At 37.2% G+C, this 19,357-nt stretch overlaps 1 protein-coding gene across 8 annotated transcripts in view; it reads left to right on the top strand.

Moving 5' to 3' along the window:
• PRRC2C (proline rich coiled-coil 2C) overlaps window positions 1-19,357 on the top strand; it is a 116,077-nt gene that overhangs the window by 20,490 nt on the left and 76,230 nt on the right. For all 8 annotated transcript variants that reach the window (XM_039349013.1, XM_039349014.1, XM_039349012.1 and 5 more), the window contains exons 6-17: window positions 747-988; window positions 5,143-5,222; window positions 5,774-5,907; window positions 5,983-6,070; window positions 6,649-6,763; window positions 7,485-7,565; window positions 8,376-8,922; window positions 10,827-10,987; window positions 11,437-11,683; window positions 12,320-12,533; window positions 13,352-15,718; window positions 18,804-19,009. In XM_039349013.1, the coding sequence (XP_039204947.1) occupies window positions 747-988; window positions 5,143-5,222; window positions 5,774-5,907; window positions 5,983-6,070; window positions 6,649-6,763; window positions 7,485-7,565; window positions 8,376-8,922; window positions 10,827-10,987; window positions 11,437-11,683; window positions 12,320-12,533; window positions 13,352-15,718; window positions 18,804-19,009 (4,482 nt within the window). The remainder of the gene's footprint in view (window positions 1-746; window positions 989-5,142; window positions 5,223-5,773; window positions 5,908-5,982; window positions 6,071-6,648; window positions 6,764-7,484; window positions 7,566-8,375; window positions 8,923-10,826; window positions 10,988-11,436; window positions 11,684-12,319; window positions 12,534-13,351; window positions 15,719-18,803; window positions 19,010-19,357) is intronic.

The following is a 19,357-nucleotide window of genomic DNA, read 5'->3' as shown; positions in this document are numbered from 1 at the left end:
AATAGGAAGGAATATTAGGTATGTTCACTGTGTTGAATAAATTATAAAAATAATAAAGATGGGATATAAATAAATAATTGCAAACTGGTTGCCAAGCACCCACATTGCAGTCATGCGATCATGGAGATGCTGAGAAAGCTGGAACTCTGAGGACAGGTCATAATCATTGTAATTTTGAACAGTTACTGAACAAGTGGTCATAGATTGAGGACTACTATACATTAGCAAAGATTTCTGGTTTTCGGCTTTCTGAGGACTGACAATTTTTTTCTGCTGACGCAGAGTCATATTGGGAAAGTGCACTGCATAATACTAGGGATTTCCAAAACGGAGATGCTCCAAAAAATACCGATAGATGCCTAGTATGATGAGGCAACCCCTTTTTGTAAAGTCTGATCCTACCCTTTATAGTGGTCAAGCAGAACAAACAGTCACACAGATTCTTTCAGTTTTTCATTGAGCGATTGTCTAGGTCAGAAGTGTCAAACTCACAACGTCATGTGACGTGTTGTGACTTGTATCGCGATTTTTTTGCCGTCGCCGGCAAAGGGGTGGGTGCGATTTCGCTATGATGCATCTGGCCCGTGGGCCGCAGTTTGACACCCCTGGTCTAGGTTATATGGCTTCAGTTTGAGCTGCTTCAACTTTTCAGGCAGGCAGAAGGGTGGCTTGGAGAAGAGAAAAATAAAACTGGTTACTTTATTAGTACAGCACTTCAGATTTTGATGTTCCCTTTTCCAATGCAGATGTTGCTAGCTGGAGAGAAGGTGGAGGCAGAAGTTTAAACTCCCCAAACTCTCCAACTGATCAAGAAGCAAAACCTCTTATTCAGGAAGATGGTAATATGCCTGGACCAACAGAACAAAGAGATGTCCTTAAGGTACCAGAGAAGAAAGAGATACGGATAGCACCACCTCCCCCACCTAAGGTGAATGGCCAGCAACAGCCAGGGATCCTTCCTCAGTATAGAGGGATGGTACCACCACATGTAAGTCCAATGGATCAAATTCTTTCAAAATTTCTTTCCCTCTCAAGGGGTCATGTCATAAAGAGAGTGGAATGAATGTGAGGGACAAATTATTCCTACGCAGCAGGTAGCAGTATGGCCTGTTTGCTAGTAAGTCTCTTCCATTTCTGGTGTGGATTTAGATTACACTTAAGCAGTAGACAAGGTGAAACAATAATAATCCTCTTTAAGAATCTTAACAAAACATGAAATTTTGAGAAAGAGTTTTCATAGCCTGAGAATTCAAAAAGTATCTTTTGGTTTGTGACCAGATCAATTAAAGCAGGAGCACCACTTGGGGCATGCGTGAAACAAAGCACTACTCTCCCCCCCCCTCCCCCAGAACAGAGCATCTCCCTTTCCCCTGAATTTTCCAAACTAGCTCATTCCAAAGGGGGAAAAAACTCAAACAAAACTCAAATCTTTTCAAATTTCTGGTCATCAGAAATAATGGGAAATCAGAACAAGTTCCTTGCTCCCTATTTTTTACCCAAGACCACTAGTACAGATAGACGCTGATTTTTGCTACAATTTAACCAAGTAGAAGGGGAAAAAAGTAAAATAAACAAACAAAAAATATATATACCTTAAAGTCCCAAACAGCTTTGATAGAAGAGAAAACTCAACATTCTTACTGCAGATTAATTAATCTTCAGTTAGCAGTTATTCAGCTTCTAATAACAAATAACATTTAGCAGCTCCAAGACTGGACCCCCAACTAACGAAGCAAAACCGTAGCACTTCCATTGCTATGATACTACAGGATTTCTTTAAATGTTTATGAACATTTCATTGCAGGATGGGAAGAACTTGTGCTGGTTTCAAAACTGGACTGTTCCTGCTTAATTGCGTGGATAGTGTGGATTACCATTACACAACAAATAAAAAAGTGCCAGCACACTCCACTCCTACTGTTTTACGAGGCTCTGTTTTCAATAGTATCATTTATACCAGCGGTCCCAACCCTTTCTGGCACCAGGGACCAGTTTCAAAAGAAAAATTGTCTTCCACGGACTGGGGCGGGGGGATGGTTTTGCTCACAATCTAGATCAGGGGTTCTCAACCTTGGCAACTTTAAGACTTGTGGACTTCAACTCCCAGAATTCCTCAGCCAGCAAAGTTGAAGTCCACAAGTCTTAAAGTTGCCAAGGTTGAGAACCCCTGATCTAGATCCCACACATGTGCAGATGAAGCTTCACTCACATGCCCGTCACTTACCAGGCCAGTTCCTAACATACCGCACCGCAGTCTGGGGGATTGGGGAGCTCTGATTTGTACTATATGAGCAGAAAGTATTAATTCTATCCTTACAATCAGTAATCAAGCCAATGCATTTTTTTCATCTTTTCTAAAAGCTCCTTGAGGCTGACAACAGTATGATGTAAGAGGCATACACCAACAGACTTGGAACACAGAAGCTTGTCCCACTCGCCCCTCTAGACACTACACATTAAAAACTGAAGATTTTTTAACTCAGTATTAGAATTAAAAATCATTGAATCATTGGGGAGGAATAAGTTTTTCAGGGGGGGTGGGGCTGAAATTTTGGAAAAATTGAAATAAATACATAAATCTGCGAACTGCCTTCAAAATGACCATTGTTTTGAGACTTAGTATAGGACAGAATGGATTGTCCAGCTACTAGATCAGAAGCAAGCCAGTCCCATTTTTTTCCACATCTTTATATTTCTACTCAAGAACAAAGTCCTTTTATCTTTAAATTTTGTTTTTGTCTTAATTGCCATAGTTTGCTTTAAAAGTTTGTTAAGAAAATAGAGCATGCTGTTTTGGATAGATTGATTGCTTATTATGATTGTCTACATGAGATGTCAGAAATGTTCTTCAGGTGTATTAGTTGGAAGTTACAGAAACTAGCAAATTCAGACTACTGTACCTTAGCTTTATATTCTAATATGTGAATAATTATTTTGCTTATGCAGGCATTCTCCGTGTTCCTTTCCTGGTTGATTGAGCATTTATAGAAAGATTTCAATTAATCATACTTTTGCAAAGTACTTTACTGGACAAAACAAGTCAGGAAACTAATCCAACTTCAGAGCTGACAAAAATACAAAATCAGATTCATAGTGTGGTTTAATATTCTGACATCTTAAACCATTGATTTCATTCACATTGGGAACCTATGATATATCAATGTCTTCTGATTTAACTGGAAATGTGAAGGCTGACCAAAGGGACTGTATGTGCTAACAAATTGTTAATATTATCCCCTCTTACTGAGCTAATTTGCGGTTGTTTAAATATAGCCATACATTTTATGAAATATAAATAGATCTGAGTGAAATGTAAAATGCATGTTTATAAGAGCCATTAAATTTTAAGATCATATACTTCTGCATAATTTTGCTATGTAAATTAGTAAATTTACATTAAATTCCTTTTTAGTTTTTAAAAACTTACAGTAAGGGAAAAAAATTATTTGATCCCCTACTGATTTTGTACGTTTGCCCATTGACGAAAAAATGATCAGTCTATAATTTCAATGGTAGGTTTATTTTAACAGTGAGAGACAGAATAACAACAAAGACATACAGAAAAATGGATTTCAAAAAAGTTATAAATTGATTTGTATTTTAATGAGTTAAATAAGTATTTGCAAAACATGACTTACTACTTGGTGGCAAAACGCTTGTTGGCAATCACAGAGGCCAGGCATTTCTTGTAGTTGGCCACACATCTCAGGAGGGATTTTGTCCCACTCCTTTTTGCAGATCCTCTCCAAGTCATTAAGGTTTCGAGGCTGACGCTTGGCAGCTCAAACCTTTAGCTCCTTCCACAGATTTTCCATGGGATTAAAGTCTGGAGACTGGCTAGGCCACTCCAGGACCTTAATGTGCTTCTTCTTGACCCACTGTTGCCTTGACTGTGTGCTTTGGGTCATTGCCATGCTGGAATACCCATCCATGACCCATTTTCAATGCCCTGGCCAAGGGAAGGAGATTCTCGCCCAAGATTTGACGGTACATGGCCCCGTCCATCGTCCTTTTGAGGCGGTGAAGTTGTCCTGTCCCCTTAGAAGAAAAACACCCCCAAAGCATAATGTTTCCACCTCCATATTTGACGGTGGGGATGGTGTTCTTGGGGTCATAGGCAGCATTCCTCCTCCAAAGACAGCAAGAGTTCGATTTTGGTCTCATCGGACCACAACACTTTCACCCAGTTCTCCTCTGAATCATTCAGATGCTCATTGGCAATCTTCAGACGGGTCTGTACATGTGCTTTCTTGAGCAGGGGGACCTTGCAGGCACTGCAGGATTTCAGTCCTTCACTGCATAGTGTGTTACCAATTGTTTTCTTGGTGACTATGGTCTCAGCTGCCTTGAAATCATTGACAAGATCCTCCCGTGTAGTTCTGGGTTGATTCCTCACCTGTTCTCGTGATCATTGAAACTCCACGAGATGAGATCTTGCATGGAGCCCCAGACAGAGGGAGATTGACAGTTATTTTGTTTCTTCCATTTGCGAATAATTGCACCCACTGTTGTCACCTTCTCACCAAGCTGCTTGGTGATAGTCTTGTAGCCCATTCCAGCCTTGTGTAGGACTACAATCTTGTCCCTGATATCCTTGGACAGCTCTTTGGTCTCAGCCATGGCGGAGGGTTTGGAATCTGATTGATTGCTTTCTTCTGTGGACAGGTGTCTTTTATACAGGTAACAAGCTGAGATTAGGAGCACTCTCCTTAAGAGAGAGTTCCTAATTTCAGCTCGTTACTTGTATAAAAGACACCTGGAAGCCAGAAATCTTGCTGATTGATAGGGGATCAAATACTTATTTCACTCATTAAAATGCAAATCAATTTATAACTTTTTTGAAATGTGTTTTTCTAGATTTTTTGTTGTTATTCTGTCTCACTGTTAAAATAAACTTACCATTAAAGTTATAGACTGATCGTTTCTTTGTCAGTGGGCAAACGTACAAAATCAGTAGGAGATCAAATAATTTTTTCCTGCACTGTAAATAGTTCTTAGTTTAAATTTTCATACGGGAACCTATTTATCATTGCTTTGGTTACAGTTTGGCATTGTGCCTAGCATTTATGTATTCATATAACATATCTTTATGTATACCTCCATTAAATTTAGTTATTACAGATCTAGTCTTTTTTTCTTTAGATGCTTAATCAGTACCCTAAACTAGCATATCCACCAATGGCAGGTCCCAGCAGATTTCCTTCCCCATCTGAGAGCAGCAGGTGAGAAAGCCAATTGCTTTGCTTGCTTTTTTCCAAAATCAGTTTGCATTTGATACTAGAACTAGATTTGCTTAATAACTGTATAGTCATGTATCCACAAAGTTAGATATTGTGCATTTACAGTACATTATGTGACTGAAATTTGTAATCTCTTAGCAAACTACGAGAACATACTGGTATCGAGAATTTTAACTTATTCCTCGACCTGATTCCTAAACTTTGATTTTAGCTTCTAGTTAAAAATGTACTCCAGTATTTTTTCAGTATTGTGTTAAACCAATCATTTAATCATTAAGTTGGAAGAATCCATTTAGCTATTGAATATCTGATCCCCTGCTCCATGCAAGAATTCAGATTAAAACATTCCGTGGTAAATTGCTTTAGAGCTATATAAGATCTAAATCCATCTATTTAGATAGATCTAGTCTTTGCTTAAATGGGCTGTATGAAAATAATCCTGCCTAATATGATAATTTTCTCTCATTTGTTATAACTAAGTTGAGTACCATTTTCTGAGATTTAAATTGAAATGTTTGCTCTTTTTTTTCTAGAACCCCAAGAGGAAGGGGGGCTTCTTCATGGAACTCAGAAACTGTAGAACGTCCATCAATCCTAACTGCTAATGAACTCAAAGAACTTGATAAGTTTGATAATTTAGATGCTGAAGCCGATGAGGGCTGGGCTGGTAAGCAATGTAGATCTTGAACTAAAATTGCATGCAGAAAAAAGTATTCATGCTAATCTCCAATTTGTTATTTAGGAGCTCAAAGTGAAGTAGATTATACTGAACAGTTGAACTTCAGTGATGATGATGAGCAGGGAAGTAATCAGAAAGAACAGGAAAGCAGGTAACAAACATATTGGTACAGGAAATATAAAAATCATCTGCTAGTCTTTTATGTTCTGTGTATAATGTTTACAGTTGTTTTCCATTGTGTTATAGTGCACAGTTATCTAACAGGTATTAATATTTGCTTAACTATAGAACTTACATTTGCTTAATAATGTTGAGCATGTCATTGTTATCTAGCCTGTTTCACAATATTTGAGAACTAGCATTGTGTAGCGATTAAGAATTGTACTAGGAGCAGAGAGACCCCAGATTCTAGTTCCATCAGTCACCCATGCTCTTTTAGTTACTTTGGGAGAATCATTTCTCAGATGTTGTGGCGGAGAGAGCAATAGATATGCTATCTTAAGCTTCTGAATAAAAGCAGGATATGTATATTTGTAATCTCTGCATGTTTCTCATTATGTTAATTTTGTTTTTCTATAGTTGGTTGTTTCATGGTTCCATTTTCAGCTACCTTAAAAACTTGATAGGGTTGCACTAGTAATGCAATACTTACGAAATTAGTACAAAGATTTTAAAACTTTGTTTGGCATAAAAATTGCATGCAAAAAATGTTTCCATTTTTTTATGCAGTAATGAATCTACTACAGATTTGGACAAGAAGGATGTAGAAGAGCCTAAATCATCTGCTCCTTTGCCATCATTTGGATCGAAAGGAGCATATAACAAAAGCAGTCAGTTCGATCAGGTATGTGTTGTTACTGTCTCTTTAGAATCATATTGTTCCTGAAGAACATTTTTTTTCCCATATGCCAGATGTCTGAATGTGCAAATTCTTTTCATGCTACAAGTGGCATTTACTGTTCCAAACATAATTTCATTTATTAGTTTGAGAAAATTTGCAGTAAAAATATTTCTTCCTCTCTCTCCCAAGAGCAATTAAATCTGACCTTTTCTCATCGATCATTAAAGTTATCAGGCTCTTATGATTAGGGTTATGTGTAATATATATGTAATATAAATATGAGTTAAGTTTCATTGCTTTGGCAAAGAGTTGTCTTCCATAGATTTGAAATATATTTCCATTGCGCATTTTAGGCACAAGCAGAAGATGTTACATTTTGACATGATTTTTGATTAATGTTTGCTTGTTCTTGGTTTCTTTATTTAAAATCAGTTAGGTTTTATTGGTGTGTTAAATTCTGTTTGAAATGTATACTTTTATCATGTCCTGTATACCAGAATATCAGGTTGAAAGTGATAAATAATTTCATATGTTTAAAAACAAATAGTTTTACATGTTTAAATAGATAAATTGATATGTGTTGGGGGAAAGATTTCAGTTTTGCTGCTTTTACGCTCTTCCTCATAAGTAAAATTTAATTTGCCCCATTTGAAATGGTTAACTTTGTTCAGCATTTTAATTTCATACAAATATCCACAAAGGTTTCTAAATTAAAATCTAACAGGGACGTGGACTGTTACCAACACATTCTTCAGTACTTGAAAGAAGTAGTAGTTCTGGACTTCATGCAAAATCAAATCTTCAGGTATCATCAACATGTTTGTTTAACAGAAATCATGTCTGATTGACATACACATATTCCTTTACCTGTCCTTTTTTATATAAAATGCTGATAGTTTCTGTTGGAATAATTGTAAGAAGTTGAATTTGAACATTTTTCCTTTAAATGCTTTTGCTGAATTCATAGGCTGAACTCCAAAATGAATGTGTGGGATGTGTCCCTTTTTTTTCTAATTTCAGTCATTCTATATTAGATGCAGCAAGTAAGGCCGCAGATCTTAAGCAACTCTTGGAGGCAGGGTATTAATGGTTTTCCAGAAAAGTAGAATGGGGTCCTATTGCATTGCTGGCAGGAGAAGTTCCACAAGAAGGGACAGCCACAGAAAAGCATGCTTGTGAGGTCCCACTAGGTGGCAAGATTTCAGGGAGGGAGATTAAAATTTAAAATACAAGGTTGCTATTCCTTAAATTTTAGATTTCAGCAAGCCTAAGGAATTAAAAGTTAAAATTCAAAATAATAAAAGTCTTCCAAACAAATAATCTTTTAGAAGAGAGATTATTTTAAACATCTCTTAACACTGAAAATGTTAAATGTGTATACATGTTGATAATTCTTTGATGAAAATAAATCAAATTCCAGGATCTCCAACAATGTTTTTTCATTTATAATTGGCACTAATTTTTTATTAAACCTGGCCTGAGATATATGACAAATTATTTGGAGAACTCTCTTCCAGAGAGAATTGAATAACCATTTTTCTCGTGTATTTAGGCAAGGACATTTAATCGTTCATCTTTGGTTTAGATGTTTACCTTTTTAAAAAAATTATTTTAGCATCCACTTCCAGATCGCATGGCAGGACCAGGAAGGCAAGGTTCCTTTCCTCCTAGGCCAGTACCAGATGACGATGAAATTTGGAAGCAGAGGCGAAGGCAGCAAACAGAAATATCTGCATCAGTAGAACGAGCCCGTAAAAGGAGAGAAGAAGAGGAGCGAAGAATGGAGGAACAAAGAAAAGCTGCATGTGCTGAGAAATTAAAACGCTTAAATGAGAAATTTGGGTGTGTACCAAAGCCAACTCGAGAAGACCCATTGAAAGAAAAAGAAAAGATTGGGGAAAAAGACATTGATAAGGAAAAGGAAAAAACTATTGAAAAGGAGAAAGAAAAATTGATAGATGTGGAAATAAAAGAAAAAGAAAATCAAGAAAAGGGCAAAGAAATAGAAAAGGAGAAAGAAAGAGAGGAGAAAGAAGAAATGGAAGAAAAACCTAAAGTAGATGAGAAACCTAAAACTGAAATTTCTGAGCCTCAGGAGTCTGTCATTGCCCCAGTGATATTAGAGAAACAAGAAAAAGAAACCACCAGTGAGGAAGAGAGAGGTTTGTATCAATTCTTTTGTTAATGTAAAGCATAATTGTCATCCACATATTGTTGGGCTGCAGTTTTTAGCATTCCTTGTTTTTACTCGAGTTGACTAGAGCTTTGGCAGTATTTCAGGGGGTGGGCACAAGATCTACACCTCAGATTGGAAGCAAGCAGTATTTTATAAACATTAGAATCTCAGCCAGCTCTAGTCTTAAAAAATTTGGACATCCTGAAATAGGCATTGAGCTTATTCGTAAGGAGGAGCACATTTGTAAATATGTTTAAAATAGAAGTCTTGCCAAATAATGCCAGGAAAGTCAACTACAGTATAATTGTGTGTGTGTGTGTGTGTGTGTGTATACACGTACACACACACACACACACATACATATGCATATAATAATAACATCAACGTATAACATGTTTTTAATCAGCTTGTTTCCATTGTATTTATAAAAGTCATCTTATTAAATCATTATATGTCCTGTTTTCAAGATTCTTATTGAAGTTTAGTTTCCCCTCTGTATTCAGACCACTCTTTTCAGTCATAATTTTCTCAAAATTCATTACCTTTAAATATCCAAACTTTTCATTTAAATAGACCCTCTCAATGTTTTAACATTTCATATATTCTAAAAGTATTATACTACTTATATATCTTATTCCTCTTACTATAGGACCTTTTTTGTCTTTATTATAGTGAGGTTTTGCAGATTTTTTTTGTATTAACTTGTAGTTTTTTTCATGTGTAGCTTTTCTATTTAAGTCACTTTCATTTAATTTATATTCTGTTATCTGATTTGTTTGTTCATTCTTTGTTGTCATTTTTTCAGTTTTATTTAATTGTAGGTTTAAGTTAGAGATATGTTTGTTTATATTGTCAAACTTATTTCTAATGTCATCATGGTTTGAAACAATTATCATTTGAATCTGTTGCAGCATTATGTATATTTTCTCCTGGAATGTATTTGTTTTGTCTTGAGTCATTGTTTTTGCAGATCTTTGAAGCTCCAAACTGGGGTCTTCAGGAAAAGGTGCTGAGTATGGTTTTCTATCACTTTTAGATAGGTATATAATATCCGTTTTATCTCTCCCCTCTAAGTAGTTTTTCATCGGTGTCATAATCTTTTTAATTAGCTTTATCAAGCCAACCCATCTTAAAATCTAAACAGCCAAATCTTTTATAATTCAATACATTTCCAATTGTCAAGGCACCACTGAAAACAATATTTTGTGACAGTTCTTCTTTTCAAGGATCTTATAATTATCAACCAGTCAGGATTCAGTCCAAAGTATTTGACCATCTAAAAGTTTTCCAGTAATTTCTCCTTTAGAAGATTAGCCAGAGGCCAAGATTTTTCTTTTTCTGCAAACAGTTCTTAGGTTTAAGAATGCAGCTCAGTGTGTTTATAAGCCCAGAAGGTCAGCAGTTTCTATACATATGTAGTTTCACTCAGTAGTAGATAACTCAATGCTTTGTGCCCAGCTGTTTTTTGCTATTTCTAGGCATCTTGCCAAATTCTGGGTCAATGCTGCTATAGTTTTCTCTAATCCTCCACTAGATGTCAGTTCATTTTTCAACTTTTCAAAACAGAGTTATTTTTGTTCTTCTTTTTATATATATATAGTATGACCAGCCTTTCTCTGTAGAGTTAGAAGGCTTTCCCCAAATCGAGCGAAACAACTGCCGTCATTCCAGAATTGTTGGGGTACCCTTCTTTTCTTTGCCACCTCTCCAGGGCAATTTAGGCCGTGGGGTGCAGAGATCTGTGATCCCGCGACCGGGCACTACAGTGCAAAATCGGAAGTCCTGGTGAAACATCTTAAAAAACACTGAACTATATGTTTCGTTTTATTCACCATTTTATCAGTTAAATTATTTGTGGCACTAATCTTTTTTGTCTTTCCCCTTGGACAGACTGTCAACTTGTTTCCACCATACAAGAATCCAATCATAACGAAAAAGACAATTCACATGAAAATGAGCCTGATTCTGGTGCTCAGCCTCGTCCTGCTGTTTCTTCTGGCTATTCAAAGCAGTTTCAGAAATCGTTGCCACCACGATTTCAAAGGCAACAGGTAATGGATGTATCTTAAGCTTTATAGTACATATTTTATTCAATTTCATCTATGGAGACACATAAGTAACTAAAGATTACTTATAACTGTAGATTCCATGGAATAAGTAATAGCTTCCATGATCCAAAGTTAATCTAGCAATTTTATGTTAATTGCTCTTTCTACATCTGTAGAATATTTGTACACCTGTACCATTTTAGCCTAGAATTTACATATTTTATATGTAAATGTAGAAATTAACTATGTTATTTATCCATCCATTCATACATTGTCATAGTTAATGCTACCAAAGTTCCCATAGTGAGAGTTGGGAGTTTGGACATCAAGAACATTAAATATATACTATTCCAGAACACTTGTAGCTGAAAAGAATATAAATTAAATATATAACATGTTTCTAAGAAAGAAATTATATAGAGAAAAAGTTGATCCAATTTGTTTTTTTGTAGGAGCAAATGAAGCAGCAACAATGGCAACAGCAGCAGCAAGGAATTTTACCACAGTCTACAGCATCACAACCTTCTAGCAGTCCTGTTCCCCCTCCACCACATAGATCATTGTACCAACCTATGCAACCGCACCCCCCACATTTGGCTTCTATGGGCTTTGATCCAAGGTGGCTCATGATGCAGTCTTACGTGGATCCAAGAATGATGTCAGGAAGACCTACTATGGATATGCCACCTATGCATCCTGGTATAACTCTTATTATATGCTGTAGGCAGAACTTCATTTTCTCGTTTTTCCTAGATGTGCCTTTTCCTTTGTGCCTCAGATCATCATCAGATATTCTGAGATTAGGTATTTCAAAGGGATATTTATTTCAAAGCAAGTATGTTGAAAGCTACAGTACTACCCTTATTAGAAACATTCCTCTAATGACAATATTTGAGGATAAATGAATAGCTACCAGGAATATGATCTCTTCTGTGTTGTGCCCTAACTGCAAAAATATGTTCCTACAGCAAAATATATTTATAGGATGTGTTTGTTATACATTTTAAACAGTCTTTCAGTGTATGTAATGGGCTGTAATAGTAACCTTTAGGAATAGGAGGCAACCCAGTCAACAGTTGGACAATTTTAAGAAAGCCTTTCAGGCTTGTCCCTCCTTTGTGTCTTATAGATAAAAGAAGGGAGAAAGGAGGTGCATTCAGACTTGCAAGTTTCTGTTACTGTGATTTTATAATAAAAGTAGTGTTAACATTCATAACTCTGGGTTTTTTAGTCTGTTTGAAGGGCTAACAGTTTTACCCCTCTATGTTAAAAGTCAGAAGAATTGGATGCCAATCCTAGCACTTATTCTTCTTAATTTGAATATCTCCATTTCAGGAATTATACCTCCTAAACCACTTCTGAGGAGAGATCAAATAGAGGGGACAGGAGCTGGTTCAGATTCTTTTGATCATGTTACGCGATCAGCAAGGGAACACGCTATACCACTGACAGAATCACGTATGATATGGGGGTCAGAACCATATACTCACACAGATCCTCAACAGAGTAATACCTCCCCCAAAATCCTTGAAGAAACTATTGATATAAGGTAATCTTTGGGTTTTTGTGTATATTGTGGCTTTATTCCCTACAATGCTTACATTCAGACATACCTCTAACTTTCAAGAATATAAAAGGATCAACATATTTTTTTCTAATTAATGTTTTTTCTTATAAAATAACCATATTCTTCAATACTTGTCTCTCTTGAACAAGTAACAGAAAAATGTAAATGTAATTAACAGATGGATATTTGGCAATGAAAAAACAGAGAAATTGTCCATTTTTATTATGAACTATTTGACTGTTGTCCACTTTAAAAAAAAAAGATTGTCCACATATCTCCCTCATCATTAACTACTTTGACCCTGAATGTCAGCTATAAGATATAAAATATATCTATAAATAGCTATTAATATTGCTAAAATAATTCATAGTGAATTAAATTTGAAGCTTTTATCATATACAAGCGGCTCTCATTTAGTGACCACATTTGGTATTGGCAACTCAGTTATTAAGTGAATCTGCAACTATGCATATGATCTTCACCTTTCCTTTGCTTTACAGACCTGCAAATGTCATCAACGTGAGGATTGGTTGTAATGTTATTTTTAGCACTGTTGTAACTGAATAGTCACTAAATGAGGACTGTCTGTAAACATATTTAGATATATGTTTAGATATAACCATATTCTAAATGTTGAAAAGCCGTTCCAACCCCAGATAATATCTCCAGAACTAATTGAGTTACCAATAGATATCTTCCAGGATACAAGAAATAACTCATATTTTAAAAATGCTTCTATGTTTAATATTGTTTAGGAGATTGATAAGACTTCAGCTGAAAATGTGACTTGTTTCCTCTAGGTCTGAAGAACTTTTGGATCAAGATCAAATAACAATTCAAGCAGTATACTCAGGAGAAGAGGTTCTATTAGATCCCCATATAAAGACAGATTTCAAAGAATCTGAGGATGTGAACATACAGCAAACTTCAAGCAGGTCTTTAGAAAATGCACAGTCTCATCAATCTGATACATGTCCATCAGCAGTAAGTTTTGAAGTAACTGCAGGAAATATTTCAGAAAGCTCCAAAGAACAACAGATGCCTACAGAAGAGAGTAATTCGTCTCTGAAGAGGAGCATTTCTCATGGATCAACTCATTCTTTGAAATCAGAAGAACCAATGAGTGATACACAAGCAACTGTTCCCAAAATAAACAACAGACACGCTGAAACAAAAGAACCACTGCTGGAAAGACTAGACAGCAAGCAAAAAAAGGAGGGGTTTACAACTAGTAGGTTGTTAGAGGGATCAAAACCTGAAAAACCCTTTAAACCTAAATCTGAAACTAGATGGGGTCCAAGGCCAGCATATGGTAGAAGAGAGGAAGGTAGTGACAGGCCGATGAGAAGATCTGGTCCCATTAAAAAGCCTATTCTTCGTGATATGAAAGAAGAGCGTGAACAAAGAGAGGAACGAGAACAGAAGAAAGAACGGGACGGAGAAAGATTGACAAATGAGAGAGTCAACAAAATTGAGAAAAGGGATCAGCCTCAGGTGCCAGTCTCCAGGTTAGAACCGGAGAAAGCCACTACAGATGATAAGAAAACATTGCAAAACACATCACAAACTGCAGAGTGTACAGACAACCCCACAGAATCTATAATTACACCTACTGTTCAGCAGCCTCTCATTGTACAGCAGGCAGCAGTAGTACTTCCTGTATCTCATCAGCCAACTACAATCCAAACACTTCCACCTTCAGTTCCACAGCCAAATAATCCACAAACTACAATTGAGGCTCCACCACTTAGTGTACAAGAGTTATCAGTTCAACAACCTGCAAATGTGAAGGAAGAAAAACAGCCAGAAAAAATAATTAACAAAGAACGAACTGTAGAAAGACATGGTATTGAAACTAGACCAGTAAAAAGGGAGCCTGGAGTACCTCCCAGAACATACTGGAAAGAAACTAGGGACTGGTTTCCGGACCAAGGATACAGAGGAAGAGGACGTGGAGAATATTACTCTAGAGGACGCAGCTATAGAGGTTCTTATGGAGGCAGGGGTCGAGGTGGAAGAGGTCACAGTAGAGATTATCCACATTACCGAGATACTAAACCTAGATTAGAACATGTTGCTTCTGGTCCTCTTAGGCAGAGAGAGGAGAGTGAAACCCGTAGTGAGAGCTCTGATTTTGAAGTTGTTCCAAAACGGCGAAGACAAAGAGGCTCAGAAACTGACTCTGACAGTGAAGTACATGAAAGTGCAAGTGATACTCTTCTGTCAGACAAGGACAGCTTATGCAAAGGCAAACACCCAAAGAAAGAAGAAAGGGCAGATGTTAAAAAACCTTCAAAAGCCCCGCTGTCTTTCAAACCTGAAAATAACATTCGAGGGGACCATAGAATTGTTGATAAAACATATATAAGAGAAGATGAAAATAAGACCAAACCAGGTTTCCTTCCTAAAGGAGAACCTTCTAGACGTGGCAGAGGGGGGATGTTTAGACGTGGTGGAAGGGATCCAGTTGGTCGCCCACCTCGACCATCTATTCTTAGGAGACCAGGATACAGAGAGAATCAGTGGAATCCAAGACAAACAGAAATCTCCAAGGCTGAAGATGGAGAACCACAACGAAGGCATGAGCATTATGGCCCTATACAGTTGGAAAAAAGACCCCCTGCAAAGTTTGAGAGGAAATTTGATCCTGTAAGGGAGCGACCACGAAGGCAAAGGCCTGCACGACCTCCCAGACAAGACAAGCCACCACGCTTTAGGCGATTAAAAGAAAGAGAGGCGGCATCAAAAATAATTGAAGTTACAACTAGTTCATCATCAAGTGTGGCAGTGAGTAATGCTGTTAATGAGCAGCCAAGCACTACTTTGGAGATTTCAGGAAATAAGACACCTGACTTGTCCAATCAGAACTCTTCAGACCAGGCAAATGAAGAGTGGGAAACTGCTTCAGAAAGTAGTGATTTCAACGAGAGACGCGAGAGGGATGAAAAAAAATTAGCGGACCTCACAGCACAGGGAGCTGTTAAAACAGGAGAAAACACACTAATTCCTAAAAGAGAAATAGCTAAGAGAAGTTTTTCCAGTCAGAGACCTGGGATTGATCGGCAAAATCGCCGTGGCAATAATGGCCCATCCAAATCCGGACGAAACTTTTCAGGGCCACGAAATGAAAGGCGAAGTGGCCCTCCAATAAGATCTGGGAAAAGGGGGTAAGTATGAAAAACCTAATGTAGAAAGCTTCAAATAAAAGCCAATATCGTTATTTTGTTTTGCTGGAATTTTAAATTATTTTAATTTTAAATTATTTTTAAAAATAATGTGTTGATGCTTCAGATTTTGATTCACATGTTTCAGAGCATGTAGGAGCATGGATGCAACACTTGAGTGTAACTCATTTTGCAGCCACATCTGTTTTCCCAGGTTGTGCAGTTGCAAAGGAATTCTCAACACAGCAGCTGCACAATCTTGAGAACAGATATTGCTGGGTCTATTTAATGAGTTGTAGACATGCTGTGTTCACATTCCAAGGCTTTTAGCTCTCTCTTAAAACAACAACAACAACAAAAAAAAAACATGAATCCAAACTTGTGCAGCTCTGAAAGTTACTTCCATTTAAAAGATAGGAATAGGGAAACTGTTGTTATGGAGCATATTTCTAGGAGGGAATTGATGAGAGAAGAGATACATTTACATCAAAAGTGGTCAGAATAATTCCTTCTCTCTCAGTTTCTTTTCTTATGGTTTCTTGGAAGTTAACAACTGAGAATGCCTGATAATATTTGATCACTTGCATAGTTAGTCCTTAACTGATGACCATAATGGAGCCTGACTATTACAGTCAGATGTCATAATGGCCATTAAGTGAAGCAACCATGTGATCATCTCACTTAATGACCTTCCTTTCTGTTCTTCCTGCTATGATAGTTAAACAGAGCACAGGGTGCAAGGGCCCTGCCCTTGGCCTCCCAAGGCCTCCCTTGCTCCACTTTCTGCCACTTGGCCGGTTTCCATCCCACCAACAACTTCCTCTTCACCCCATGTCACTTATCTCATACTTCCCTTTCCAAGATCTCCAGAGCTCACGTTAAGGAAGCAGAAGAGACCACACAATTCCTGGGCCACATAGCATGATCTCAGAAGTGACTGCTATTTTCAGAGTACCCATAATTCAGTGCAGCTCTCCAGACAATGGTGGCTTCTTCCAGGATCCCACCAGGCAGCTCAGGAATAAAGAGGCCTGCTCTGTTTCGTTAACATGAGCTCTGGAAAGCTCTTGCTGACAAGATTCCTCTTTGGAACAGGTAGTGTTTAAATTTCATGCTATCGTCACTTGAATTGCAGCCATAAGAAAACCTTGACTCAGGATAAAAGAGGCAACCTGATATTTTAAATCAGACTGATTAAGTCTTCTCAGAATCATTAGACCAGGCATGTCAAACTGCCGGCCCATGGGCCGGATGCGTCATGCCAAAACCTCACCCACCCCGTTGCCGGCAATGGGGAAAAAGTCCTGAGACATCGCGTGACATCACAAGTTTGACATGTCTGCCTTAGACTTTCAGGCTGAGTAAAACCCTCATTTTTTTAAAAAAGAGAGTTCTATCTATGCACTTTTTGTGCACCTTCATTTAGTCACACTTGGAGGTAACTATCAAATAATGGAACCAAAGAATCCCTTGGCTAACTTTACCATACTTTCCACTTCAATAAGGACACAAAGAAATTACTTTTTCAAAATTAACAGTTTTAGAAAAAACCAAGATATTTTGATCTTGGAGACCCATTTCACCTAGAAGTATGTTGGAATAAATTAATAGAAATCTGCTTGGTTTTTGGTTTGTTTGTTTGTTTTTAAAAAAAGCACTGCCATTTATTTAATTTCTGCCATATATAATGTTAACAATTTTTTTCAATTTTGTGTAAAACTGGTTACATAAATTTTTTCTGCATTTTTATCAAAAGATAAATTTCCTATATGAAACTGCATTATTATTTCTATGAGGTAAATGTAATGATTTGTCATAAAGCACTGGCTTGAAATTTTTTTTTAAGTGAAAGATTGTGCTAACCAAATAAAGTATTTAATAATTGTTTTGTATATTTTAAGCTACAATCAGAAATAAGTTATGGGAAAAAAATAATTTAGTGGCTACAGCATATTTTAATGATGGTTATGTGTTGTAAACATGTATGAGTTTATACTATAGCTATAATTCTAAACAGAACTAATTCAATCCAAACCATATCAGACAGGAAAATAGATGTTTTCATCTACATGCTTTTTCCCCCTTTTTTATGTTGTTGCTACTCCTGTTTGGATTAATTGTACATAAAACATTTTTAATTCAAACAAATTGCACAGATCTTAATTTAAAAAAGTAAAATTCCTTGTCAAATGAGGACAGATATTCCTCTATAGTTGGAAGTCATTCCCATTTTCTTATCTCTCCACTCCAAAATCTTGGGCATGCTTTGAGAGAAACTTTCTGTATTTGTTAAGAAAGGACAAAATAGCTCTGCTGTAGTACAGGTAATTCACCACTTACAATGCAGTTGGACTTGGAATCTTGATCATTGAGCAAAGCAGTCATTAAGTGAGAGTCCATGTGACCACTTCATTGCAATCCCAGCTCTCCCATTGGTGGTCTTCAACTATAGTGTGGGTTGTTATTCAGAGCATTGGGTAGAGAGCCTTGACCTCCTGGACTTGGTGAGGTAGGGAGGAAAATCCCTCAGTATGCTGGAGGAACAGACCTCAAATATATTGAAAATGCTAGCGAATGCCATTGTTCTTGGAGGCTCAAAATCCTGGTGTTCGCTGGCATTTTCACCAGATTTGAAGCCTGTTCCTCCAGTGTTCAATAAGCTTTCTCATCCCTGTATGGAGGGGAGGGGCATGATGGGGAACATACCTCAAATCCAGCGTCTCCTGTGCTTACAACCTTCCCTGCCATCTTTCCATTGACTTTCTGGGAAAGTTGGCAGAAACGATTGCAAATGGCGGTCACGTGATCATAGGGCACTTGACAACTGGTCATAAATGTGAACAGATTACTAAGTGTCCAAAATGTGGTCATGGAACAGAGCAGGTGCAACATTTTACAGTGGCCCAAAGCACCCGTTGTGCTGCATTAAACAACCATAAGTTGAGGATTACCTGTATGTAAAATGAGGCATGTGGAATTAAAATATGGACAATGTTCCATAATGTGCTAAATATCACTATTTCTTCCATTGTTGTACTTTTACTAATTATTTATTATTACCAATTAATTGGTCCTGTTTCTTGTACAGACCATTTGAAGAACAGTTACCTGTTGTGATTAGCACTGAATCAGTAAGCAGCAGTTTGCATCAGGAGGAAAATGGTAACAGTGCTGCTGTGCCAAAAGGTTCCAAAGATAGCAACAACAAGAAGCGGGAAGAAACCAAGTCTGGCCCAAAGAAACCCAAAGAGAAAGTGGATGCAATCTCTCAGTTTGATCTTAATAACTATGCAAGTATGTACTTGGAGAATCTCTTTAAGACACTTAAGATTCATAAATGCTCCATTCCTGCAGATTTTCAGGAAAAGATTGGATATTTATTTATTTATGAGACTTATATACCGCTTTAAGTGCAAGCACTCTCTAAGCGGTGTACACCAGTAAGCAATGTATATATATATTTACATTGCCCCCAACAATCTGGGTCCTCATTTTACCTACCCCGGAAGGATGGAAGATAGCCATTTATCCACAATCGTATGAGGATTCTTGCACTGAGCAGGGGGTTGGGCTAGGAGACTTCCAAGGTACCTTCCAGCCCTATGATTGTATGTAATGGTTTCTTCATGAAACATTGATTGG

This window comes from Crotalus tigris, unplaced genomic scaffold (assembly GCF_016545835.1).
Source record: "Crotalus tigris isolate CLP2741 ecotype Arizona unplaced genomic scaffold, ASM1654583v1 scf7180000018217.1405312, whole genome shotgun sequence".
Lineage (NCBI taxonomy): Eukaryota > Metazoa > Chordata > Lepidosauria > Squamata > Viperidae > Crotalus > Crotalus tigris.
This window is presented reverse-complemented; position numbering and strand designations above follow the sequence as displayed.